Consider the following 27886-nt stretch of genomic DNA (forward strand, 5'->3'; position numbering starts at 1 on the left):
TGAGCAAAAGTAGTAAAAGGACAAACCCTCGGCCACCTCTACTTGAGTGCAAAATATCTCATCATGGATGCCAAACCAAAAATGCAACCTGACTCGAGTAAATGTTGTCTTTGTCAAGTGGAAAAAAGTAATGAAACACTAATTTCGCCTCTTAGCTTATTTCAGAGGTAACAGGACTCTGCTGGATATGTTAATCTTGCACAAAAAAATGTAACGTTGTTTCATGCTCTTATTGCTATGCCAATATCATTTGATCCAGCGCGGTTAGATGATGGAGAAGGCATAGAAACTACATTGATACGAAATAAAGCAAAATATCATAACAGCTGCAGACTTTTGTTTAATAATAACAAATTGAAAAGGCCACAGAAGAGAACAGTGACTCTCAGTACATCAGGCACAGAAGAAAACCGTGGAAAGAGATCAAGAACCTCAGAGACCCTCTAAAGGTACAATGCTTTTTGTGAAGAAGAAGATGAAATATCAAATTTAAGACAAGCAATGACAATGCAGCTGAATGAAAGGCTCAGTCATATGCCAAGACCCTAAACCATGGAAAGCTCCTTACAAAGTAAAGTGCTGGTGATGATGTTGCTCAAGAACTGAAGCATCACCCACGATGCTTGGCAGACTTATACAACTCAGAGAGAGCACATCTTAATGCAATGAAGCAAGAGGAGAACCGACATGTTCAATGGAAAGAGTTATATCCTGTGGCTTTTTCAGAAATTGTTATCTCCATCATTGACAGCAAGGTTACTAATACAGAAATATCACCTGTAATATTCAGACTTGCTGATCTAGCTTCTCAATACAAGCGCCGGCTACAACAACTTGGTGTCGACTCCCCAGACGTCAGTACCATTAGGGTCAAAGAGCAGTTACCATATGGATCCCTGAGCTTAAGGCCCACAGGGAAGGGCGTGATGATGTTCTAGCATTCAGGAAAGACATTGGCACAATTCTGTCTGATACTAGCAAGTACTGTGAAGCTATCCATCTGGCTAAAGCTGTAGATATCATTCGAAGATAAATGCTTGCTATTAAGACAAAATTCAGTCAAGATTCACAGTTCCTCGTTGGACGAGTCGGCAGAGATTTGGCTTGCACTCTGCTAGGCCCGAGTTCGATTCTCCTGCCGGCCAATGAAGAATTAGAGGAATTTATTTCTGGTGACAGAAATTCATTTCTCGCTATAATGTGGTTCGGATTCCACAATAAGCTGTAGGTCCCGTTGCTAGATAAGCAATTGGTTCTTAGCCATGTAAAATAAGTCTAATCCTTCGGGCCAGCCCTAGGAGAGCTGTTAATCAGCTCAGTGGTCTGGTAAAACTAAGGTATACTTTTTAACACTGCACCGCATGAGGTGCACTGACGGCACTAACCCCCTACAGGGACACCAGCTTGTGGCCCATGTCAAGTTGAGATCTGTGAGAATCCACACAATCAAGTTTTACACGAAGAAGAAAGCGACAATGAATACCTCTAAACCTGTTTTTTCAGAAATTTATAATATGGGATTTATGATAACATTTTACCCGTATTCACTCCACTATGTTTGTTGGCCGTATTGGTTCCCCGCCTTAGATGTTGAAAAATCTAATCACTTCAATTTACTGTTATTCATATAAGTTGGTTAGATTTCCAGATTCCCAAAAAGGGATTTAAACTCCAAATTTACGTGAGTAAAGTAAACTGAAATGAGTAATGGGCATTTTCATAATTTGGCAGCTATTTTGCTCCTCCATCATTGATTTTGTATTATATATACTGTATAATTAATTCAGTTTACTGCAAGTCAGATAGGCTAACAGGATTGCCATATCGCCAAAACACGGGTTAAGACAGAAAGTTTACTTCTGTAATATGAGCAGAAATGAATAATGGTGATATTTTTGTAGTTTGGCAGCCATAATTTTCCTCCATCTTAGATTTTATAAATATGGAATCATTGTAATATACAGTGATTTAAATAAATTTATTGGATTCCTAGATTTCCAAAACAGATGTTTAGACAGTAAATCTACCTGTGTAAAATGAGTTAAAATAAGTAATTCTTTTTGTCTGGCAGCCATATTGATCCTACATATTAAACTTCGTATGTGTAATTAGACCTACTTCAATATACTGTAATTCGGATTACGCTTTTTGGATTCCCAAATCACCAAAACAGGTGTCAGACACTAAATTAACTTTTATAAAACAAATCAGAATGAATAATGGAGATTTTCATAGTACGGTGGCCATATTGGTCCGCCATCTTGGAATTTGTGATTATATAATCACTTTAATACAATGCAGATATGCTAATTGTGCTTCCAGATCCCCAAAGTTAGGTGTTAGGCACCAGCATTACATATCTCGTTTGAATAATGAAGAGTAACGGGCATTTTAAGGACTTAGGGGCTAATATAGACGCCACTTTGGAAATTAGACCTTTTGCATGGTCAGATTGCGGTAGACTTTTGATATGTTATGAACCACACCTGATACTCTAATAACCAGTTGAGAAACCTTTTGTATCAATTTTTGGGGGGTCAAGCCTTATATTCAGCCGAAAAATAAGTCAAACAAAGAATAACGCAATTTTGGTTTTAAAACGTTTATAGTATGTTTCTTTTTCTGCATATATAAAACTAAACAATAATTCAATCATAACCCAAAATATTTTTCATATGCATGACATAAAAAAAAGCAGATAAAAATTCCAGTGAAATATAGTTCTCATGACATCACGCGTGGGCGGGGAAAACCCAAGTCAGTCTGTCATAGTTACGATGAATAAGAACGAACACTCTCCCTTTCTCTCTCAAATCGTTAACACGCATTTAGCCAATGTTTCTGGAAGTAAGACTGTCCAACAGCTTGGAGTCATCAAGATAACTCTCTATCGGTGGATAAAACGAGAGAGAGAGAGAGAGAGAGAGAGAGAGAGAGAGAGAGAGAGAGAGAGAGAGAGAGAGAGAGAGAGAGAAACACACAATTCCACGGAAGTGAGGCTGCTCTCGAAATACCCTGAAAAAAGCCACTGCAATTAAGAGAGTGTCTACTTGTTAATCTAAGTCTTCACTACTGGCGTCCTCCGAATACAAGGCAAGTTTGACTTCATTAAAGACGAGGTTAATTTGACAACGCTAGAAATAAAAAGTTCAATCAACACAGAAAATGAAACTGAAAATAACAGCAGTCAAGTAAGGTGTTTGTGAAATTTAGCTTTTGTATCCCAGTTGCTTTGAAACTTCAAAAGCACTTGCATAATTGATGACTTTATAAGATTAACTTATTAAAGTACAACGATTCATAAATCTCATCAAGTAACCTAAATATTTCATACTTTGCAAACCGTTAGACATATGCTAGAGGCTTCTGCTTCTGCATATAACCTATACTGGACCTAACACTGAACTATGAAACAGGCTGGAGACGAGATATCTGTGGAAGAAAAGGCACAGGAAGGACATGAAAAGCGGAATCTCACAGAGACCTGATGCTGCACGGGATGACGATGATCAGTATTATTCCATATGAGCAAACACCAGTACTGTATATGACAACAAAGAAAGGTCATTAATGTGCGTAGCAATCTTCTTTAAAACAAATTTGCCACATCAAAACACTTTACTGGATGCAGAGCAATGTAGAAGAAAATTTAGATGAGAATTCAACACCAAATCAAAACACGTAAGTAACCAGTAGTGAAATACCAACAGAGCAGAAGAGATGGCGCTTCGCCCTTCGAAGAAGTGTTGGAGGTTTTCTTCAGCACCGTGCCACCTTCAAGACGACCCCTCTCTTAATCTTTTGTCTACCAGTTCAAGCATATCAGCACTAATTACCAGCGACATCAAGTCCATCTAGTTATGGACGAATGGCAAATACGTCAAAAATGCCCTCAGCATGTGACTGATTATAGTCCCGCATTTTGATGCAGCCATTTTTCCGACATTTTTTTCCCTAGGGCCCTGTTACATTCATTTCATAAGATAGTTTATATCCAACAAAGTTATAAACCAAGTCTTCCCTCCTAGTAGCTACCAGCCAGAATAGCTGGCTATACCTACCATCAGTTCTTTTCACATCTGTGCACACTGTTTCCTGCATCTTTGTGCATCCTGGGGCAGGAATGACTGAGCTCTTGCTACTTACACATACAGATTCCCGGAATGTGTGTTTGTGTGACTGAGAGAGAGAGAGAGAGAGAGAGAGAGAGAGAGAGAGAGAGAGAGAGAGAGAGAGAGAGAGAGAGAGAGAGAGAGGCCTTCGATCACGGGTGACTAATGAGCTTAGATTAGAATACTGATTAAGCATTCTGACTCATCATTTTCTTATATAATAATAATAATAATAATAATAATAATAATAATGATAATAATAATAATAATAATAATAATATAATTTGGCAGCAGACCCTCTTTTAAACAGGTTCTATTGAATATTATTGCTGCTTCAGCTGCATTTATTTTGTAGAAGACTTTTTCTATTTTCCTTATTGCGGACTTCTCTTCATTGGAGGTGCGTGCTAACAGCTCGCCTATATTTGCCATTTCATGGGGGAAAAGTCAAAAATCTCTGTTCAAGCACGTCCCACCAAAAAAAAATCCACCAATTTGGGACTTTGCTTGAACGGAGATAGCGGGTGCCCTGCTAGGTTTAAGAATACGACGGTCAGGACCTTCATTAAAAGGGCCCTCTCCCACTGCTCCACCTGGTAGGACACTAACAAGGAATTCGAAAGTGCTGCACAAATGTTGGTGAATAATGGTTTCACCAACAAACTCGTCAACAAAGAAATTCGAAATGGCCTGGAAAAATGGTACAACGGTGAGAGCGCACAACCTGCCCCCAAAGATGACATCAAGATATATTATAAGGCCCGGATGCATCCCCAGTACCGTGAGGACGAGAGCTCTATGAAGAAAATCGTCATGGAAAACGTCACTCCGACCGAAAACAGTAAGAAAATAAATCTTGTAATTTATTATTGAACCGCCGCACCCGTGATCTCGTGATGAAGAATAACCCCTCTCCGCCAGCAAGAGAACCCCTCAAGCAGAAGAACGTGGTCTACCAATTTGTATGTCCTGTCCGAGGATGCCCCAGCGCTTATATTGGAATGACCACCATGCGTCTGTCAAAAAAGATCTCCTGCCACGCCCAGGAGGGTGCCATCATGAACCACGCCCGTGCTACCCACAATATTTCCATCTCCCGCGACAGTATTATACAAAATATAGGTATAATCGGGGAAACCGCCGACCCTCGACGTCTGTGCCTGCTAGAGGCGCTCCTCATTGCCGAGAGAAAACCAACAATGAATACGACGCAGGAGGCATCGCTCCTACCCACGAATTTGAGGAGAGTAATGCAGAACACCCACCAAGTCCAACGAATACCTGAAAATGACAACCCTGAGAATGGAGACGCCCGTGATGAGCGAGGCGCCCTTCGAGACAAACCCCCGACTACGACAGAAAGAGTAAATAAAAACATCATTCATCCTCCGCCCAATAGCAGCCAAACTACCGATGAAGTCAGTCGGCATGACATCACGCAACGGCAGGCCAATGGGAACGCTGGAATGAGTGATATTCCCAGGTTACGAAGATCTGTCAGGATCGAGCTTCGCCGCAGAAATTTAGCTTGAAGTTCGCCAACTGCAACCAATCAGAATTCGCCGTCCGTGACCCCCCGCTGAAGCCCGTGTATAAATTCAGAAGGACCTTTGCAATCTGCCAGTCCTCTACTAGCTCCCGCTGGAGAATGACAGAAGAGTCTGTCGAAACGTCGCGGCAACAACTGTATAGAACTAACTGTATAGAATATATAAAGAAGCAGAATCCAGATTTTTTACTTTTCCCCCATGAAATGACAAATATAGGCGAGCTGTTAGCACGCACCTCTAATGAAGAGAAGTCCGCAATAAGGAAAACAGAAAAAGTCTTCTACAAAATAAATGCAGCTAAAGCAGCAATAATACTCAATAATAATAATGAGAAATTAGAAATAGGTTAGTGTGTAACAACAATAATAGCATTAGGAAAACACCTGGTGTTTACCAAAGCCCCTGTGCCAGTTGCCCTCAAAAATACTTTGGAGAAAGTGGGCGGGGTTTGGATGAAAGGCGTTCTGAACATCGTGGGGCCTACGAGCTTTATGCACCGAACAGTGCCCTTATATCTCACTCGATCGTTCCAGGTCACAACAACTGGAACGGTGCCTCGATCATATTCACAAGTGGAGATGCTGGTTTTCGTCGCTTTGCAAGGAAGGGGCTGCTATAAGAAAGGGGTGCGCCTCTGAAGGGAACAAAACCTTCATTGATGAGGATAATTTTGTTAATTCGTTAATTGTTGGCCACCTTGTCGACGTTTTAAGATTAATGTTTCTGGTGACTGTGAGACCCCTGATGCTGCTCCCACCTCTCTTTTATCCCAGATGACTGAAGCTGCTATAGCTGAGAGTCATGGCACCGATGGAGTCTGCTGAGCTGGAATCACCCGTACGACCCACTCCGTCGTCCCAACCGTCTCGCCAACAGAAACAATCGAATCAACAGGGGTTACCTGACCAACACTGTTAGAAGAATCCGCTTTGTACCAGTTTCCTGTTGCTGTCTTAATACTCCCTCCACTGTTTTACCGCTTAGTAGGTCTGCTGAGGGATAAGTAGTATCTGAAACTCTCTCCTTATCGATTTTAACTCTGTACATAAATACTTTTAACTTACTGTGGCTTTTAATACTCGATATTATAGCCTTGTTATAGGGTCGCCTTGTTTCAATAATAATAATAATAATAATAATATATGCGTACTACAAAGACGTGTTCTGAATGTTTTTCTCCTCTGGTATTGTACAGAATATTTTATTCAAGAGCCTTCCACATTTTCCTTACCGCAGTTGCAAGAGCTATGAAAGACAAAATGCTCTCGTGGAACACCCAAATAAACACATAAAAATATCAAAACTAGGAATGCAAGACTCGCTGGACAGTGCAGGGCTCAATGTTGGGGGTCAAGGACTGTTCGCAGCAGGACCAATGAATGTTCAATGCATGGATCAGTGATTGCACATTTCAGAACTTGTAACTGGTCAGTGATGGTTACAGATTAGATTTGATTACTGCAGCACCTAAGACTAGTCAGTACGGAGGTCATTTTGAGACCAATGGCTGGTCAGTTTAAGGGCCAATGATTTTTCGTTACAGGAAAGATAACTGGTCACCTTGCAGGGGTCAACAATTATTCAGGCCAAGACAAAAGACTGGCCAGCGCATTAGACTCAAAGACTAGTCAGTAAAGGAGTCAATAATTGTTCATTAGAGGACTAATAACTGGTCGCTCCAGAGGTCAACAATTATTCAATCCAGGACAAATGGCTGGTCAATGGAGGGGTCATTGAGCTCACTGCAAGCCTAATGACGGGTCAATGCTCGGGTCATCGATTGTTTATTGCAGGACTAACGAGTGGTCAGTGCAGTCAGTGACTTATCTGAGAAAAGGAAAATAAGAAAATGGAATATTTCAATATTTCACCTTGTTCCTTACATTCATTAACTTGAAATTTCCAAGGTAGGCTAAGGGTACCGAGTTGCATGATCGTTGAATGTCACGTGAGCTGCTGTGTTGGTGTTGATTCTGTTAGGTATATGCAGTATTTACATTATGTTCGGGAAAACGGGAACATGATCTGGCATAGATAAATCAACTACATCCCTTCCTGCGCCAGAGTTTATCTGGCTTCTTGGTGAACGATCAATTTGACACGCAAACGATTGGTTACTTCAGTGAACAGTCTAGGCAGGATTAGTCATAACTGGTCAGTGCAAGACCAACGAGTGTTGTCAGTGCTGGAACAATGACTGGTCGTTGTAGGCTCTATGACTTGCCAGCATAGGACCAATGAATGACCATTGCAGGGCCAGTGACAGGTCAGTGAAGGGCAAACTACTGGTTGACTTAGGGCAAAGTGCCGGTCAGTGTAGGGCAAATATTTGGTCAGTGCAGGGTAAATGTAGGGCTACTGACTATAAAAATGATCTGCCATTCAAGTCAAGAGAGAAAATAAAAGAGTGTTGGCGAAATCTGACAGCAGCACCACAAACAAAAATATGTATAGACAATATAAAGTTTAAATAGTAACGACAAAAAAGATAGAATTAATTCAATAAATACATCAGCGATAGAGTTATCATTTTGTATGACGTGATCTCTCTATGATAAGCCTGAAGTACTTAGAAAACTCAGATGTTAAAAGATAAGGCATTGGGGGTGGGGGGGCTCGATTCCACTACCGTAAAGAAGAACTGTAAACTGTGACAGAATTACAAGAAATGAACTTAACTATATTAGAGAAACTGAAAAGTGACTAAAATCATAAAAAAAATATTGGGATCTGGATTTTAATCTGAAAGACAAACCAATCAATAAAACCGACTGCAAACATTGGAAAACTAGGGGCAAATCACAGGACATACAGTCTACAGACCTTGGGCCTTGTCCTTTGGCTGTATGTTGGTAATGGTTATCATCATTATCAATTATCACAGGATTACAGTACATACAGAACAGAAAATCATGGAACTATTAAAAGCAAGAACAGTATATCAATCGTTTGTTACTTGGAGGTTTTCAGAACGAAATAAAACGCAATTTTTCCATTCTCAGTCTATTGCCGATGATTAATTTGGGCTGCATAGACTGAGGACCTTCTTTCTCATTCCTCTCAATCCTTCTCTACCCGGAAATATCATATGATCACAAACTACCAAAATCTTTCACGAAGTTGCCATCATTGCTAAATTCTGAACAACAGGACATCCTTGCCTGTAAGCAAGCATGTCAACATAAAGAAGGGGAATAAAATCTTACTAGAACAATTTCCATAAGCTCACAACTTTGCGAAGGTCACTGACAGGCGTAACACGCAAACAGGTCCCCGCTAATTTAATCAATGTGAGTTCAAACCTACTCTACCTTCCGCAAAGATCATATGATATTTGAATATTATTGTTCGCTTCAGGAGAGTCTACAATTTATCATTATTTAAAAAATTTATCGTCATTAGTAAATATGCATAAATATTTGAAACTGAACACTAGGCAGAGGTGGAAGTTGTGCATATGATTTAACGAGTAGCCCCATGTATCGCCTACAAATAACATTCAACTGACCTCACCCAGCTCTCTCTCTACCTCAAGGCCACATGGCACAGAATGCCGAACAGGCTCGTCTGTCAAGAGCTAAAAACTGAAAAACTGAGCTTCCTGCCGAACTTATCTCTCCCATTTCAAAGCCCTCTCCGATACTGACAGGCTGCCTCTTCCTATAAAAACACACGTGGGCTGCCAGACACGTGACTTACAAGCGTCAACCTTGAGGACGAGAGAGAGAGAGAGAGAGAGAGAGAGAGAGAGAGAGAGAGAGAGAGAGAGAGAGAGAGAGAGAATGGCTGCTGCTACTCCTGTTTGTGTGACAAGTCACAAGAGTCCATTCAACTGAGGACACCAGAGGAAGATGAACATCAGAAGAGGCTCCTAATAAAACGTTCCTCCAGGACGGCGCTCCTTAAAATGCCTCGCTTCATATGATTTTCAGCCTGCCTTATCAGGCCGTTGTAAGAAATAAGAAACATACAAAATGAGCCTTGCAGAAGAGGCATAGCCTCATCACGCTTCATTAGCATGAATCTTCCACGACAAGAACGGAGTCCATGACTACTGGTGTCGTCACAACAGCTTAGTGTATCAAACAATCAATCTATACAAGATAAAAAGTGATTTCCAGTAACAGCCAATACGAGTTCATTTGTATGACTGAACTGAATATATTATTATCACATCCAGATACACGGAAAACTGATTATGAAAAGACTAAGGAGGGTAACCAGGAGGCAGAAGAAAAAAAAGTTTAGAATTTTGAAACACCGCAACTGCTAAGAAAGTACTGAGAACAAATTATACGTGAAAACCCCACAGAATGTAATGCTGGCCATAAAACCAATCACGCCTGACAACCGAGAGAAGGGTCCTCCCACTAATCTTTGCGACTACACTGCATCCGTATAATAGCGTGTACATGCACCTTTTCACTGGGGGATAACTAAGGGCTATCGTTCATGCAAAGAGAAAACTGCAGCAGCATAATTGAATCCCGCGAGTGTCTGAACCATCTCAGAACGAAGAGCGAGAGAGTCAAACCGGCCTTGTCCCAGTGGCTGGTACCGGGCGATGTGTCTACTAATGTTGCTGCGCTGTTTATGACAACCGTTAACCCTTAACAGTGAGAAATCCCGTACAATATTCTGATGCCTCCTCAGCACACTGACTGACTGACCGATTTCATACTACTAAGGTCACTGACACGGAAAGGGGACCTTGACTACAATAATGCAGCTGCAACCACACAAACTCACAACAATCATTGTCACTCTGACGAGATTGGTTTGCGGCTATTTGAGGGGTTAAGTATGAGCCTGAAGGAGATTTATACTGCTAATTTCCAAGTTGTGTAACGACAGCGAATGAGGATGAAAAAATCATCAGTTAGTAGGTACCAACACGAAAATGCCCTCCAAAAATTAGGAGCTGAGAGAGAGAGAGAGAGAGAGAGAGAGAGAGAGAGAGAGAGAGAGATTATTACATGCAGATTAGTTTTGCCCATAAAGGAGTGAGACTATCTCACTGGGGCCACTCCTTTTGTGGATTCCGTTATTATTTCTATTAGTTACTAATGGCATCCAGGCCAGAAGTGACATTTGAAGTGGGTGACGCAACAGCATCACATCTTGGGTCATCCGGGAGGAAGGGTGGTTCAAGAACCTGTCACCCTTATCTTTAAATGTAATGTCCAATGGTTGAGTAGTGAAGGCTGAAACGCAACAAGCGACAAAACTCCACAGCAGACAGGCCGTGAATGCAAATAACTGAGTACGAACAACCTTGGCTTGATTATGGCAGTGTACGTTTGGAGTGAGAAGTCTAACAACAGGATTGTGACAATTAAAGGCAAAGGCTTCCTGTTCTAATGGATGTGACGTAAGTGTGGAACTGTGCATACTTTTATTTTTTACATATAAAATATTTGATGAGTTCGTACCTATGCTGATTAATAATTGGCACAATGAGAAAAGGCATGAGAGTTTTCTAATATCCGTAATCTCACAAGGAGCTTTCTCAGGTCGTTGTATCTAGTTGTCATTCGCACGGTGGAGGCACCATATTGGTGAATAAGTGACCAACTAGTCTTGATCGAATCAGAGTCAAGCACACCGTGAGTATGGTACCGATATCTCTTGTAAAAGAATGTTCTCAGTATCCAAGGCGACTCGTCAGTGCATTTTATTTATTAATTTTCTATTTTTATTACGTGATTACGTTAGGCCGTCACAAATGATGGTACCAACAGGGTGAGTGGTCGCCCATAATTAGTTCCACCTTAATCGGTGAGCACAAGGACATTATATATATATATATATATATATATATATATATATATATATATATATATATATATATATATATATATATATATATATATATATATATATATATATATATATATATATATATATATATATATATATATATTACTTAATATTAGGTATATTACCATGAATTCATTAAGCGCTGCCTATGCCAACCATACGCTCTTGTTACAAATACTGGGCCGGATCGCGCTATTAATATGTAATGACCTTCAGCGTTTCCAAGAAATCCAAGCAGCATCCTGGGATTCACCAGCATGAGGGCCGGAGGCTTGTAAGCTACAAAAGTCGCACACGCTACGTAACAGATCTGCATTACACCTGGCTGTAAATGTACATTTACCATAAGCTGCACACTAGGGATAATTCAACCGCTATTTCACAAATTTACAAGGAGTCACATACCTCCGAATCGTCATTTGCATCCCTTCGGTAGAGTTGTGGCTCCTGTTGCATTTCGATTAATCATCATGTAAAGTCACACACACACACACACACACACACACACACACACACACATATATATATATATATATATATATATATATATATATATATATATATATATATATATATATATATAACGTGTTTGTTAGAGTGCAACTTGAAATATTAAACATTATACTCATCAATATTGATCTCATTTCACCTTGCGAATAACTTATTCCTCGTCATATAGAGGAACTTGAATAATTCCTGTCAGTTGTAAGCAATTATATATATATATATATATATATATATATATATATATATATATATATATATATATATATATATATATATATATATATTTGCCTAAGAAGTGGAATCCACAGAAAACCAGTCACTGCGTCGGTCTCATTACATAAATGAAAGGCCAATGCCCTGTTTTACGGTAAATACATTATTACCCTTGGCGACTCGCCATTATTTTGTGTACCATGGCGTCAGGGCTGTCTCCGCCACCGTTTCACATTTATAAGAATAAAACTTCCTTAGGACAAAAACCTCCACTAAATAAACTCTCGTCCACCTTTGGCCTACGTCAGCTTCGATTTCCCAATTTCTCGTCTCCTCATTTAGGGACCATTTTCTCGTCTCCCCGTTTAGGAGTTCGAAAACAACAAGTTGTGGAATCACTGCTGAGATGGTTAGCTGAAATTTTAACGACACCTCCCACACTAATGGAATAAAGAAACAAGGCCAAATGATTTGATATTGAAAGTCATAGTTTATAGCTAAGGTACAAAAGATAGCGGTCACGAGTGAACAGTGTACCTATAAAGGCATTGGACTGATGTGGATTGTTATAAAAACATTCAGTATGCTTACTCCAAAAAGGAAGAAGAATATTATGAGTTAGACGGGAGGACAGAATCATAACTGATGCCATAAGGAAATTATGGAAGTACCATATGTAGATGAGGCAATGTTGAAAGGGAGATGGATGCTTGAACTTGTCCTCCGGACAAGCCACGGGAGAAAAGTGCGTGAAAGTGTCAGCTGGGCTTGTCGGCACCAGGAGAGTTGGAAGACCCACACCAACTTGAACAAGATGGGAGGATGGAGATGTGTGGACAGTTTTGGAAGATTAAGCACAGGAAAGACATGAATGGCGTAATTTCACTTAGGCCCTTTGCGTCACATGGAGTTGGAAACAATGATGATTATTTTTTCCCATCCCAGCATCCGACCTTTCCACAAGGTCCCGAGTTCGAGTCTCCAGCTGGCCAATGAAGAATTAGAGGAATTTATTTCTGGTGACAGATATTCATTTCTCAATATGATGTGGTTCGGATTCCACAATAAGCTGTAGGTCCCGTTGCTAGGTAACCAATTGGTTCTTAGCCACGTAAAATAAGCCTAATCCTTCGGGCCAGCCCTAGGAGAGCTGTTAATCAGCTCAGTGGTCTGGTTAAACTAAGGTATACTAAACTTTTTTTCTATATATCTCTCAAACAACGTCTTGTAGACGAACAATCAAGCATTAATGACTTCATCTACAATTTACAAGTTCCTGCTTCATGGCAAGCCCATTCCCTGACGCACCTTATCGCATATCTGGTAGTCATTATTGACGTTCATTCTTAAAATCTATACTTAGAACGGTCGACTAAATACAAATACTCTCTCGTCCCTCTCAACAATGATACCACACAGGCATCCCGAACTTCCAGATTTCGAGAACTCTCGTAACGCTTACTTACAACTATTTCATTTTCAAACGTTTCTTCTGACAAATTTCCAAGTCTTTCTCCATCCTCAGCAGTAAATAATTTGGGAAGCTGCACCTATATAGTCTGTAATTATCAGCTATTTAAAATTTAGTCTCTTATCCCCAAACTGACACCAGTATCTCCTGCTCTTTCCTAAAATTCCTTTATCATGTACATCAAACAAATCAGAAATAGCCAGGGATACTTAATTGGCATTTTCCTCAAACCTAACTGCACAAGAATCACAGACTCTGAAGTTCAGAGGGTCTCTGGTCATGCAAATTCTTATTCACTGCAAGCTCTTCTGAAACAACCTTAACAGATGACGATCGATGACCCACACTCCCAAAATTAACATCAACATCGGCACAAGTCAATTCCATCATTTGTTTTTTCAGGAACCAGACAACAGACGGATTTTCCTCCCACAACTCCTCAGTCTATACCTCAACTTGACCCCCAAAAAAAAAAACACAAACACACACACATGACCCATCACCCAATGTTTTTATTCGACTCTTATCACTTGTGGCATAACTAAACAGCGAAAATTCAGTACCTCTTTACTATGCAACCCTCCGCCTTTACCTTTATTTAGTTACCCAGCCCCGTCCATCTCGTTCACCTCCCAGAATGATGGTATTATTATTATTATTATTTATTATTATTATTATTATTATTATTATTATTATTATTGTTATTATTATGAGGTCCTTCCCTGAAACACAATGGTTATAATATATTCAAGTAAAGTATCCTGTCGTGCTAAACACATTCAGGGGATAATATGAGGTATAATACCTACATACAAAGAGAAAACACTAGAGACTAAGACGTATCCGGGATATACCTTATTGGAGACACTAAGCAAGACATCAGGGGGATGTGAACTCACAATACACAAAGAGGCATAAGGTTGTGAAATAAGTGTGCAGATCATGAGAATGAAATGTTTGTAGGAGGACACCCGAGGCAGAAGTCTTTGCTGTTATGATTAGAGCAGGAGACACAGAAGTTTGTCAGAAGGTAACTGACACTGTGGAGTGCGTTGAGCGTCAAAGGAGTGGAAGATAAGATAACTTTCTAGATAAAAATAAACTTGTGCGCGATTATGCTGACTAGACTAGTGGCTATCAATGTGCTTTAATTATCTCGCCGACATGTCTGGGGAGTATGTATAGTACACGACGTCAAGACTATTGACACTAATATATGGCGACATTATGGGAAGAAAGGTAATATGCCTGCAAGTCAGAGGGGACAAGAGTGCGAGTGGAAAAAAAGGCGGAACGACTGAAATAAAAACGCCACTGACAGATCTTTTATTCTGTGATACGCAGTGTAAGCAACAGTTTCATAGTCTGGCTGACGTGAAGGCTGTGCGTGGATGACTAAACTATAACAATACTTGATCGCTACGTACTGACGAGTAAATATTACCTAATATTGAAGGAGGGAAGAATGTGAATAAAGAGTAAAGAGGCCACTCAAAAAAACCAGCAGGTGATTTATTAAAGCACGGGCGAAAAGGGAGCTGCAAAGGGTTGTTTAAACAAGCTCGAATTCATGAATGGATTTTCTAAATGTCGTAATTTACTTTCACTGACAAGGAAGCATAGTTGCTGGACGCGTATTATGTAAAAAGGCGAAGGATGTCAAACAAATTCTGCATTCTTTCCACAGGAGTAAGATTACTCCCAAAACTGTCAGGTCTACAGACCTGAATGTGGCACAACTGTTGGCATTAATGGAAAGTGGGCCAGGGTGCTGATGAGGCAAGGATGTGCAAGAGGAAAACGATGACAGAAAGAGGTCGAACTTGCAGAACTGACAGGAAATATTGGTAAAAGGGTCTCGAGGAAGAAAAGTGGAAAAGGGTCTCGATGAAAAGTGGAAAAAGGTCTTAAGAGAAAAAAGTGGAAAAGGGTCTCGAGGAAGAAAAGTGGAAAAGGGTCTCAGCAAAAAAAGTGGAAAAGGCTCTCGAGGAAGAAAAGTGGAAAAGGGTCTCGAGGAAGAAAAGTGGAAAAGGGTCTCGAGGAAGAAAAGTTGAAAAGGGTTTCGAGAAAGAAAAGTGGATAATGATCTCGAGGAAGGAAAAGTGGAAAAGGGTCTCGAGGAAGAAAAATGGAAAAGGCTCTCGAGGAAGAAAATTGGAAAAGGGTATCCACGAAGGCAAGTGGAAAAGGGTCTCGAGGAAGAAAAGTGGAATGGAAAAGGGTCTCGAGGAAGAAAAGTGGAATGGAAAAGGGTCTCGAGGAAGAAAAGTGGAAAAGGCTCTCGAGGAAGAAAAGTGGAAAAGGATCTCGAGGAAGAAACGTTGAAAAGGGTCTCGAGGAAGAAACGTTGAAAAGGGTCTCGAGGAAGAAAAGTGGAAAAGGCTCTCGAAGAACAAGTGGAAAAGGCTCTCAAAGAAGAAAAGTGGAAAAGGCTCTTGAGGAAGAAAAGTGGAAAAGGGTCTTGACGAAAAGTGGAAAAGGCTCTTGAGGAAGAAACGTGGAAAAGGGTCTTGAGGAAGAAAAGTGGAAAAGGCTCTCGAGGAAGAAAGGTGGAAAAGGGTCTTGAGGAAGAAAAGTGGAAAAGGCTCTCGAGGAAGAAAAGTGGAAAAGGCTCTTGAGGAAGAAAAGTGGAAGAGGCTCTCGACGGGAAGAAAAAGTGGAAAAGGCTCTCGAGAAAGAAAAGTGGAAAAGGGTCTTGAGGAAGAAAAGTGGAAAAGGCTCTCGAGGAAGAAAAGTGGAAGAGGCTCTCGATGAAAAGTGGAAAGGGGTCTTGAGGAAAAAAGTGGAAATGGGTCTCGCGGGAAAAGTGGAAAAGGGTCTCGAGGAAGACAAATGGAAAAACCTCTCGACAAAGAAAAGTGGAAATGGATCTCGATGAAGAAATGTTGAAAAGGGTCTCGAGGAAGAAAAGTGGAAAAGGGTCTCGACAAAGAAACGTTGAAAAAGGTCTCGAGGAAAAGTGGAAAAGGCTCTCGATGAAGAAAAGTGGAAAAGGGTCTCGAGGAAGAAAAGTGTAAAAGGGTATCGAGGAAGAAAAGTGGAAAAGGCCCTTGAGGAAGAAAAGTGGAAGAGGCTCTTGACGAAGAAACGTTGAAAAGGGTCTCGAGGAAGAAAAGTGGAAAAGGTTGTAGGCGAGGAAATGTTGAAAAGGGCCTCGAGGAAGAAAAAAGGAAAAAGGTCTCAAGGAAAAGTGGAAAAGGGTCTCGAGGTAGAAAAGTGGAAAAAAACAGGAAAGGAAGAAAAGTGGAAAAGGCTGAAAAACAGCGAAGAGGAAAGTGGAAAAGAAGAAAAGTGGAAACGAAAACAGCGTAAAAGAAGAAAAGTGGAAAAAAACAGCTCTCGACGAAGAAAAGTGGAAAAGGCTCTAAAGGAAGAAAAGTGAAAAAAGGCTCTCGTAAAAGAAGAAAAGTGGAAAAAGGCTCGAAGGAAGAAAAGGAAAAAAAGAAGAAAAGTGGAAAAGGTGGAAAAAGCTCTAAAGGAAGAAAAGTGGAAAGGCTCGAGGAAGAAAACAAAAGGTGTAAAGAAGAAAAGTGGAAAACGAAAACAGTAAAAGAAGAAAAGTGGAAACGAAAACAGCGTAAAAGAAGAAAAGTGGAAAAGGCTCTCAGAAGAAGAAAAGTGGAAAAGGCTCAGAGGAAGAAGAAAAAAGAAGAAAAGTGGAAAAGAAAACAGGAAGAAAAAGTGGAAAAGGCTCTGAGGTAAAGAAAAGTGGAAAAGGCTCTAAAAGAAGAAAAGTGGAAAACGAGGAAAAAAGTGGAAAAAGGAAGAAAAGTGAAACGAAAACAGCGTAAAAGAAGAAAAGTGGAAAACGAAAAAAGCGTAAAAGAAGAAAAGGAAAGTGGAAAAGGCTCTAAAGGAAGAAAAGTGGAAAAGGCTCTCGAGGAAGAAAAGTGGAAAGGAAAGGAAGAAAAGTGGAAAAAAGGAAGAAAAGTGGAAGAAAAGTGGAAAAGTGGAAACGAAAACAGAGTAAAAGAAGAAAAGTGGGAAAACAGCGTAAAAGAAGAAAAGTGGAAAAAAGGAAGAAAAGTGGAAATGGCTCTAAAAGAAGAAAGTGGAAAAGTCAGGTAAAAAAGAAATGTTAAAAAAGAAGAAACGTTGAAACGAAAAAGCGTAAAGGAAGAAAAGTGGAAAGGAAAAGTGTAAAAGAGAAAAAATGGAAAAGGCTCTAAAGGAAGAAAAGTGGAAAAGGCTCAAAGAAAGTGAAAAGAAGAAAAAAAGTGGAAGTGGAAACAGTGTAAGTGAAGATGAGTGAAGAAAAAGTGGAAAATCAAAGAAGAAAAAGAAGAAAAGTGGAAAAAAGGTCTCTAAAAGAAGAAAAGTGGAAACGAAAAAAGCGTAAACAGGAAGAAAAGAAAAGGGAAGAAAAAAAGGGTCTCGAGGGAAAGAAGAAAAGTGGAAACGAAAAAATGTAAAAGGAAGAAAAGAAAAGAAAAAAGGGTCTAAAGGAAGAAAAGTGGAAAAGAAAAACAGAGTAAAAGAAGAAAAGTGGAAAAGAAAACAGCTCTAAAAGAAGAAAAGTGGAAAAAACAGCGTAAAAGAAGAAAAGTGGAAAGGGCTCGTAAAGGAAGAAAAGTGGAAAACGAAAAGAAAGAAAAGGTAAAAAAGTGGAAAAGGGTTTGACGAAAAAAGTGGAAAAGGGTCTCAAAGGAAGAAAAGTGGAAAAGGTTCTCGATGAAGAAAAGTGGAAAAGGGTCTCGAGGAAAAAAGAAAAGTGAGGAAGAAAAAGTGTAAAAGAAGAAAAGTGGAAAAGGGTCTCGAGGAAGAAACGCTGAAACAGGTCTCGAGGAAGTAAAGTGGAAAAGGCTCTCGAGGAAGAAACGTTGAAAAGGGTCTCGACGAAGAAAAGTGGAAAAGGGTCTCGAGGAAGAAACGTGGAAAAGGCTCTCGAGGAAGAAAAGTGGAAAAGGCTCTCGAGGAAGAAAAGTGGAAAAGGCTCTCGAAGAAGAAAAGTGAAAAGGGCTCTCGACGAAGAGAAAGTGGAAAAGGCTCTCGACGAAGAAAAGTGGAAAAGGGTCTCGAGGAAGAAGTGAAAAGTGAAGAAAAGTGGAAAAGGTCTCGAGGAAGAAGAGAAAAAGGGTTGAAGAAGAAAAGTGAAAAGGGTCTCGAGGAAGAAAAGTGGAAAAGGGTCTCGAGGAAGAAAAGTGGAAAAGGGTCTCGAGGAAGAAAAGTGGAAAAGGGTCTCGAGGAAGAAAAGTGGAAAAGGGTCTCGAGGAAGAAAAGTGGAAAAGGGTCTCGAGGAAGAAAAGTGGAAAAGGGTCTCGAGGAAGAAAAGTGGAAAAGGGTCTCGAGGAAAAGTGAAAAAGGGTCTCGAGGAAGAAAAGTGGAAAAGGGTCTCGAGGAAGAAAAGTGGAAAAGGGTCTCGAGGAAGAAAAATGGAAAAGGGTCTCGAGGAAGAACTGTGGAAAAGTTTCTCTAGGAAGAAAAATGGAAAAGGGTCTCGAGGAAGAAAATGTCAAAGGGTCTAACAAAGCTCCTGAAGAAAGTTAATAAAGTGGTCTCTAATGTGGAAAAGAATAGATTTTAGGAAGAAAAATCAGATGCTTCCTAGATTTACTTGATGGACAATGGGTGCTCCTTTCAAGAAAATGAAGCGCCTAAAATACGATCCTAGACAACAAATTGATATCATTTGTGAACTAGAGTAAAAGAGATTTTCTTATAACACTTTCAATTTATCAACAACGTCAACAGATTATTTTCCTGACATGGTCAAAACCACGAATGATCCTAAAACAGATATTAAAAAGAGTGAAGTCTTCAATAAACGCTTTTGAAGAAAGTTTTGCCATGCATCTTATAACGGACAAAATGACTTATTCACAGTTTATTTCGAAACATGGCCAAAGTTGTCCATCTTGTTCGAGGCTTCATGCAGAAGACAACGACTCGCTCCTGATTCCAAGCGACAATAAATATGAAGAGAACAAGAATCGATACAACGCAACACGTGGGTCAGACCTTCATTCCCTTTTCAGTGCCACACCCATTTTCATTCACACACTTTCTTTTCTTGACCGTGCATCTGAAACTTAAGATGAAGCCATGCTTGAATCTTATTCCATGAAAAAGGAAACAAACAAACAGGAACGTTAATCAACAGGCTCTCTATCCAGGCACACTAATCCATACATTTTCGAATTAACGTTACGACGCGGCAAAAATGGATTGCTATCACTCTTGCTTGTGTTCACAATTTAAATTCGGAAGTATGCTGAATGTCGCCACCCTCTCTGGCAAGTCAATAATTCATCACCCAAATGAAACCTCAAGTCTCATGAATTATGAAGATGAGTGGAGCTACAGTCACTGCACTTGTCAGCATATGAGAAGCAGCGAGTCCCTTAATTTATCAGGACTGACCGATTGATTTATCAAGCCAAACGCTCGGACACTTCCAGCCATTGAGCACTCAAGACAGTGGAAAGTGGGATTAGCAATGGCTGGAGTGCAGGAATGAAGAAAGGAAAGGGGAATGGTGGCCAAGTAAAAGATTAAAAAGTGGATACAGATAGGGGCCGAATGAGCGCTGCTAACACCTTTTAGTAATGCCTACAGTGCACAATGTGAGGTGCACTGACGGCACAAAACCCCCTACGGGGTGATTTATCAGGATACGTGAAGCCTTAAGGTGCTCGATCTTATCAAAGATCACTGAAGCCTTAAGCCAGCGCGTTTACTTTGAGAGCACGCGACGCAGATCATTTTGCTTTTATACAGACGATGAGAGCAATGATGAAGTTGCTGGCATCCAGCTCATAAAACTAAACTCGCGGTAATGGCGGAGATGAAACTTCCAAGGTTTCCAACATCTGCTCTACATTCTTCATAGTTACAGGTGCCAACATCTATCATCCAATCTCGTCTAGGCTTTTGCTCTGCGTGTGTTTATAAACATACCACAAGAGTGTAGCTGTGAAAGAATAAGTTGACGAGTGAATCAAGATGGTTCTAAGCCAGTTAAAGTGATTCTGTGCTTCAATGTACTTTGTATGTATTACCAGGGCTCGGTACTGGGAATTTCATGGCTTGCTATGTCATTTAATAGAACTTAAGTAATATGATAACTGAAAACTTTTCAGAAAATTATCAGTATTTGTTTATTACAACAAATATGCGATATTATCGATAAAAAATGGAATCTTGTCAAATACAACATGCATCCCAAAATAAGGGCAAAACACTGCAATAACTGAATGACATTCGGACTAGACCAACTGGGGGTCGTACAGTTCTAGCCATCTTCCGAGGCACTGACTACAGCCTTCGTATTTTTAACTCTGTCAACCACAGTATCCACGCCTCAAGTGCGCAACATGGCACTTCCTCAGAACAAAGAGCTTCTTCGCTTTTCACGGGAAAAAATGCCATAAACGAACAGAAAATATACCAAAACGCCTACATAATAAGAAAGGAATTTGTTTGTACATACACACAAACACATACACACAAACCTTTACAATATACGGTAACACACTGACTGAGGAGGGGGATACACGTGCGAATGTTGGTAAAACATTGCAGGGAGGGGGAACCACGTGTGGATAGGTAACACATCGCCGAAGGGGGGATACACGTGTGAATATGTACGGTATGACTTTGGGGGGACGGGGGTGTGTGTAAATATGTAGGTAACACATTACCGGGAGGGGGATGCAAGTGTGAATACTACAGTACCACAATGACCGGTATCACCCACTTCATCATGCTTTCACAACACTAGCAACTTGAACAGTAATGAGATCCCTCTTTTCGAAAGGAAAATTTCTACCGCAGTAAAATACACGAAATTCCATAAGCAGATGAAAACTCTCCCAAGTGTTTGGTGACATCTAACAGACAGGTGATGCAAACGGCATTCAGTAAATACTTAACTAAGTGGCCCCACTCGAACAGCATAATGAAATGACCAATATGTTACATAATAAATGTCAAAAAAATTCAATTTACCCGTACATGACAAATAAGGTTTCTTAACTGATGGTCCTTTTCAAAGATGTACTTCAATAGTATAACATCCCTACATTTTATCTTATATATATTCATACATACATACATACACACACACACACACACACACACACACACACACACACACACACACACACATATATATATATATATATATATATATATATATATATATATATATATAAAAGATAAAATGTAGGGATGTTATACTAGTGAAGTACATCTTTGACAATTTTGTGCAATTAGTTTCGAGAACATACGTGCATTTACTGTGGTCACAGAATTGGTTAGATCAGATAACTACGTAGCCTTCTAAATTATTGTTCATTAAAATTCTTATCCACACTACATGAAGTTGAAGTATGACTAATAATGTTAGTTACTTAGAGTTCAATAAAATATGATTTTACCGGTAATAACAGCTTCAATAAAGTTACTACTGAACTTCTGAAAACCATCACAAAGCGTAAACAGTATAAACCCTCAACTTGAAAACTAGTCAAATACCGCTGTAAACATCCCTCCCGTTTTCAGGTTACGAACGTGACGCTAATTCCACGAAGAAAAAAAAAAAAAAAATTACAGCAAGTGTGATTAGCTGACTCTGGAGCAATTTTTCCCGTGAAAACATATGCCTTTCAAATCAATGTGAATTATGGATTGGATCGGTGTACTCGCTTACTTGGCAGTAATTTAAGTGAGTTAACATCTATTAAATAATATAAAAAGACATATTAGTTTTAACCGAGTCATTTGAACTCTTGCTTTTGCATCACATATTTCTGTTGCAGAAGCAAGTCGGGAGAGATCACCTTGACTCGCACTCTGCAATCTTTGCCTCGTACAGTCACCATTTCCTGAAAACAGCAATTCTACACTTTGACGGAGCTTCTTTTTTTTTCAGATGATATGTCCTCTCGAAGAACACCAATTTTCTATGCTCTGAATTTTCTCATTAGAGATTTCTTTGATACGTTATCTTCTTGTGGTTTAGTCTCAAGTAAGACAGGGCCCACAAAAAAATCAATCACTGGAAAATCCAAACTCTCAGTTTAAGTTAAAATTCTCACAAAAATTGCGTGTCTGAAAATTTCTATTCATAAATCTTCAATTCATGGCAAACCTGTCTTTTTTTTAACATACTAATATTTTGGGTTCAATGGAAACGATTCTTTGCAGAGTATTATTTGTCTTCCTCCGTCCCAACTCTTTCCATCTATATGCCTTTTGTCCAATAATGACTGTGCTGATTCTCTTTCAAGTTTCTCACCACTAACTAGAAGTTATTCTTCCTAGCTTTCAGCATTTCTGTACTTCATGCATTTGCTAGTGCTCACTCAATTTCTCAGCCGTACTTTCTTCAGCCTCATCATTTCCTGCCACCAATCTGTGCTGTTTGTGCTTAATTGTACTAATTAGCATCACATTACCCATAACACAGGGAAGTCAGGTGTTCCCGACATTTTCAATTTGGCTATAACGTGTTAGAATCTGTCTAACTTGCCGAGTATTTTTCTTAACTAACAGTCTATAACAACGGAAATTAATCCTACAAATCCTTTAACGAAGAGACCTGATTTGCAATTCCTTATTTCGTCACTCCCTTCTTCCCTCTACTCAATTTCCCGTGGATGTGTTACTCCCTTAATATCAAAATCCTAAGCAGACAACATCCGACATTGCAAAGATCATCACGTCAAGAATTAAGACTCACGTCCCTCCTCTGCTTCATGAAGTACTTTCCCTTACTCTCGGTCAGACACACTTGCTTATCGATTATCTGGCCACAAGCATGGAATTGTCAGTCACTTCTGGTCTCATCCACAGCAGCTGTGCATGAGACCAGAGCTTCAAGTTCTCAAGCCTCTTCAAGTTCGGTAAGAGTCGATATACTGTATATGTAAGCTTCATTCACTTCTTCCATCCTAACATATCTACAGCCTGTTTTAATTCCAGAAGAAAACGCTCCTCCGCTCTTATTTTTCAAATCTTTCACCATCCCGGAGTTGCCAGATAGTCTTTGTTTCTCTCCCTGTGCTTTCTTTCCACGAAGCTCACAAAATACTGCTCTTCGTGAAACAAAACTGCATCCGGTCATGACTGTTCTGCTGTACAATGCCTCTGGTAAATTAGCCTTGCTCTCAATTCACGTCTTTATCACTCACCATGGAAGCATGAGCTGCGTCATCTCACTTTCAAGTGTGGTGATGGTGATATCCTAAACACTCCGAAATCCTGTCCTGTTATTTCATGTTGACCATCACTACGGCATCAAAAACTTTACATGCCCAACTTTCTCTAACACCAGTAGATTTCGCTTGCTTTCAATCCTCACCAAGGGTCCCCCATATTATACTGTAGTTAATGGGCATCTTCTTTCATAGTTTACGGTGCTCAGTCACCCTCTCTATGACACTCCGGCCACAATCGAATGGAATGGAATATAAAATTTAGACCAGAGGCCAAGCACTAGGACCTATGAAGTCATTCAGCGCTAAAAGTTTCGGAAATAATCGTTAGGAGAGGGTGGATGGAAGACAGAGAATACGAAAGGAGGTACAGTCAAAGGAATGAAAGGGGTTGCAGTTAGAGGCCCAACGGGCGCAGCAAAGTACCTTATGTAATGACTACAGTGCACAATGAGAGGTGCACTGACAGCACTACCCTCCTAGGGGGCCGGTCACATCGATACATGTGAATCTTCTGGCTCTCACAGTTCTGTTCCCAAGTGTTACTACGTATGGTTGAATTCTCCCTTGCTGTAAAATACATTCTAAAGTTCTACCTGATCGCTATATGTATGTATATCCAATGTTTAATAAGGACACGCCTGCTGCATTTAAATTCCTCGGGTTTAGTTTTCAGGGTCATATATGCGTTCGTTTTACTAATGATCTCCAATCTACCTCTGAAAAGTTTTGCTGATAATTCAGTCTCTCCTTTAGATCCTCTCAACCGTTTTTTACACACTTGAGCCCTGTCCCAGTGGCTTTCCCCCGATTACTCCAACTTCTTGCTTTTCTGGTTAAAATTCAAACTATTCTTGTTTTTTAATCATTTCCAACTGGACTCACTAACCAAAAATCAAATGAGAGACCTGTCATATTAACATGAGGAATGTAATCAGTATACAAAAAATCCATGACATATGGTGCAAATTAATTAGCAAAGTGATAGTGGCGCGCGTACAGACACACACAGATAGAGAGGAAATGAACCTGTTACCGAGTAATAAACTATAAACTAAAGGTATGCAGAAGAAGTAGTCCTGTATTTTGCATACTGGTTTTTAATGAAGCAACGAGGAGAGGAAAGATACAAACTCCATACCGATTAATCTTGGTACAAATCTTGGCACACCCTAAATGATAATGTTATTGCTATTATCATAATAATTTGTACTTACCTCTGGTCTGTTGTGCAAATCCACATCTAATGCAAACTGGCATACGGTCATACGTTTTTTCCGAATAACTGAAATGAAAGAAAATTCAACCAATGAATACACATACAATTATTAGTACAGAGTACTTGTGTACTCCTTATATGAAAATCACCGCCACGTAATACCTACACTGAGATCGACCAATGACAACAAAACCGACATCAAAGTACTACAGCAGATGAAACAGGCAACGGAAGAACGGCAGTCACGGAAGTAATTCTAGTAGCACTGTCTATCGTTTGGCAAGAATCAGAGAATTTGAAAATTTTCTAACAATAATTTTCTTACCGCAACAGGAACGTCATAAATTCGTACCCGCAACATTTCTAAAAATGCAATTAGAACTAAAGGCATTTTAAAGATTATGCTTTATAGCATAAAGTATTACTTACAACAACGAATTTCCGTCAGAAATAAAAGTCATCAGACTACTACGTCCACATTTTGCCTGACGGTTACGAAAGGATGCGTTTCAAATTAAGACAGAAATGAAGAGCAAGACTTGTGAGGACACATGGAAAATTTAACTACAGTTCATTTAGTTGTGTCGTTCCAACAATACTGTGTCGTTCTAACAATAATCTTCATCATTTTGAATCCACCTGGGTCGGTTTGTCTCCTAATTCTTTTTTCACCCAAACTTGCGAAGAACCTGGAATAAGCTCCTAAATGACTCCTATCATGGAATACAACTACCCCCGCAAGTTCATCTTGCCTCAGTTGTTAGCTTAATCCTCAAAAATGCAAAATGTGTGGTAAGTTGACCACAAAACTTTAGTTTTTCAGAGAATACTATAACTGCCTTCAGTAAAGTATGCACTCTGCCTATACAACATAAAACTATCCCTTTTCCATATTTTCTGAATACATCACTGAAGATCCCGAAGGATCGGAATTTTGCCGCGAACACAATGCAACAAAACTAGTGTTTTCCACTATCAGATGAGATTTTGTCCTGACACAACCAAAAAGGCCATCCTACATACTCAACCTTGGTCATTTTCCAAAAAGTTCACCTACATCCTATTTGCGCATCAAAACAATAATATACACATTTAACTCCCACAGACTTATGTTCCCTTATATCACCTCGACTAAAATGACAAAGCTAACATAGTCCTGAACATATAGATGAGCTTTCCTTTTGCAAGTTCTAGATGAATTTCGGAAAGCTTCAACAGCCTACAATGAAACGAATTCTGAATATAACAAAGTTTTTATATTTATATATATATATATATATATATATATATATATATATATATATATATATATATATATATATATATATATATATATATATACACACATATATATATATATATTATATTAGCTGACCAACCCGACACTGCCCGGGAAAACTCTGAATGACAACTGATAAATTCTGTCTCTCTCTCTCTCTCTCTCTCTCCAACTCTCCCTCACTTTTTCCCCTTTCTCCTCCCCAACACCCCCTCTACTTTCTCACATCCTCTCTCTCTCTCTCTCTCTCTTTCCTGTTAAGATGGCTGCTTCAATTACATTGCCTAGCATTTTTAACATTTTATAGTCCACCCCTTCTCATTCCCCAAATTCCTATCGCAGCTGAACTTGGACACAGAGGGTTTCAGGAGTGTTACTATTAATCTCAGCCACCTCGAAAACTATGGATTAGACACTAATATCTGTCATTTTTGACATTTTATTTTTCACTCCTTCTCACCACCTCCCCCTTTGTATCGGGGCTGAACTTGGGCTTAAAGGACATTGGGGTGTCACTATTCATCTCAGCAACCTTGAAAACTATGGATTAGACACTAATACCTCTCGTTTTTGGTTATTTTTACAAGTCACCCCTTCCCACCCCCACCCCCTTTAGTGCCAGTGATGTTTTACCCCTACAGTATTCTTTTTCAGATAGTAGGTCACATGTATACTGAAATGAGGTGTGATAAACCTGCAGTTTATTTAGTTACTAAGCCTACATGCAGAACCAGCCCCGTTTCAGGGAAGCCCTTCCCACACCCACCCCCTTTGGTGCTAGTGATGTCTTACCCCCACAGCATTCTTTTTCAGATAGTAAGTCTTATGTATACCAAGTTCGGTTGAAATTGCTCAACGCATTTTTAGTTATGCTGGAAGACACACACACACACCCATTTTCATATACAAGTATATGGATATATATACACATCGATCCATTGGTATATATTTCCTTCTTTGCAGGCAGTAACTGCAGATGAGAAACTCAATAAACAAACTGTACTCCATACCCCAAATATACCTTTATGGAAAAATGAACCAAATATACCAAATGTACTGTACTAGATGGAAAAAATATATCAACTTGACAAACTGGAAAAATACTGTCCATTGGATGCACTGATAGTTTAACCAATGGCCACATTTCATCCACTGGGGATACTCTGATTACTGGACACATTTTTGACATGGTAATCTACATTCTGATTATTAGGTACATTTTGTCCATTGAGTTTCTCAGCAGGGACCATTGTCTAGTATACTGTATATATAAAAAGACAGGCTCTTGCAAACATTAAAATTCTTCTCTTACTTATCCCACATCAGTGGAACCATTAGCGATTTCACACTCCGTTCATAACCTATCATCTGCTTTTCTCTGATTCCTCACGTCATTCCATAACAATGATATGAAACATCCATCCAAACATAAAACAACGTTGTCTCCATTTTCACACCAAACCACTCACCTCATTATAGCCATCAAAAGAACGTTTTATTCCCCTTGAGCAACGTATCATTTATACCTTATGTCCACAACACCTTTTTTATGGCCTCT

The 27886-nt window shown here is 39.7% G+C and overlaps 1 protein-coding gene across 4 annotated transcripts in view; it reads right to left on the minus strand.

Annotated features, from left to right (window-relative positions):
• Mondo (MLX interacting protein mondo) overlaps window positions 1–27886 on the minus strand; it is a 190163-nt gene that overhangs the window by 111703 nt on the left and 50574 nt on the right. For all 4 annotated transcript variants that reach the window (XM_067091866.1, XM_067091864.1, XM_067091865.1 and 1 more), the window contains exon 3: window positions 25048–25115. In XM_067091866.1, coding sequence (XP_066947967.1) covers window positions 25048–25115 — 68 coding nt within the window. The remainder of the gene's footprint in view (window positions 1–25047; window positions 25116–27886) is intronic.

This window comes from Macrobrachium rosenbergii, chromosome 48, assembly GCF_040412425.1.
Source record: "Macrobrachium rosenbergii isolate ZJJX-2024 chromosome 48, ASM4041242v1, whole genome shotgun sequence".
NCBI classification, from domain to species: domain Eukaryota; kingdom Metazoa; phylum Arthropoda; class Malacostraca; order Decapoda; family Palaemonidae; genus Macrobrachium; species Macrobrachium rosenbergii.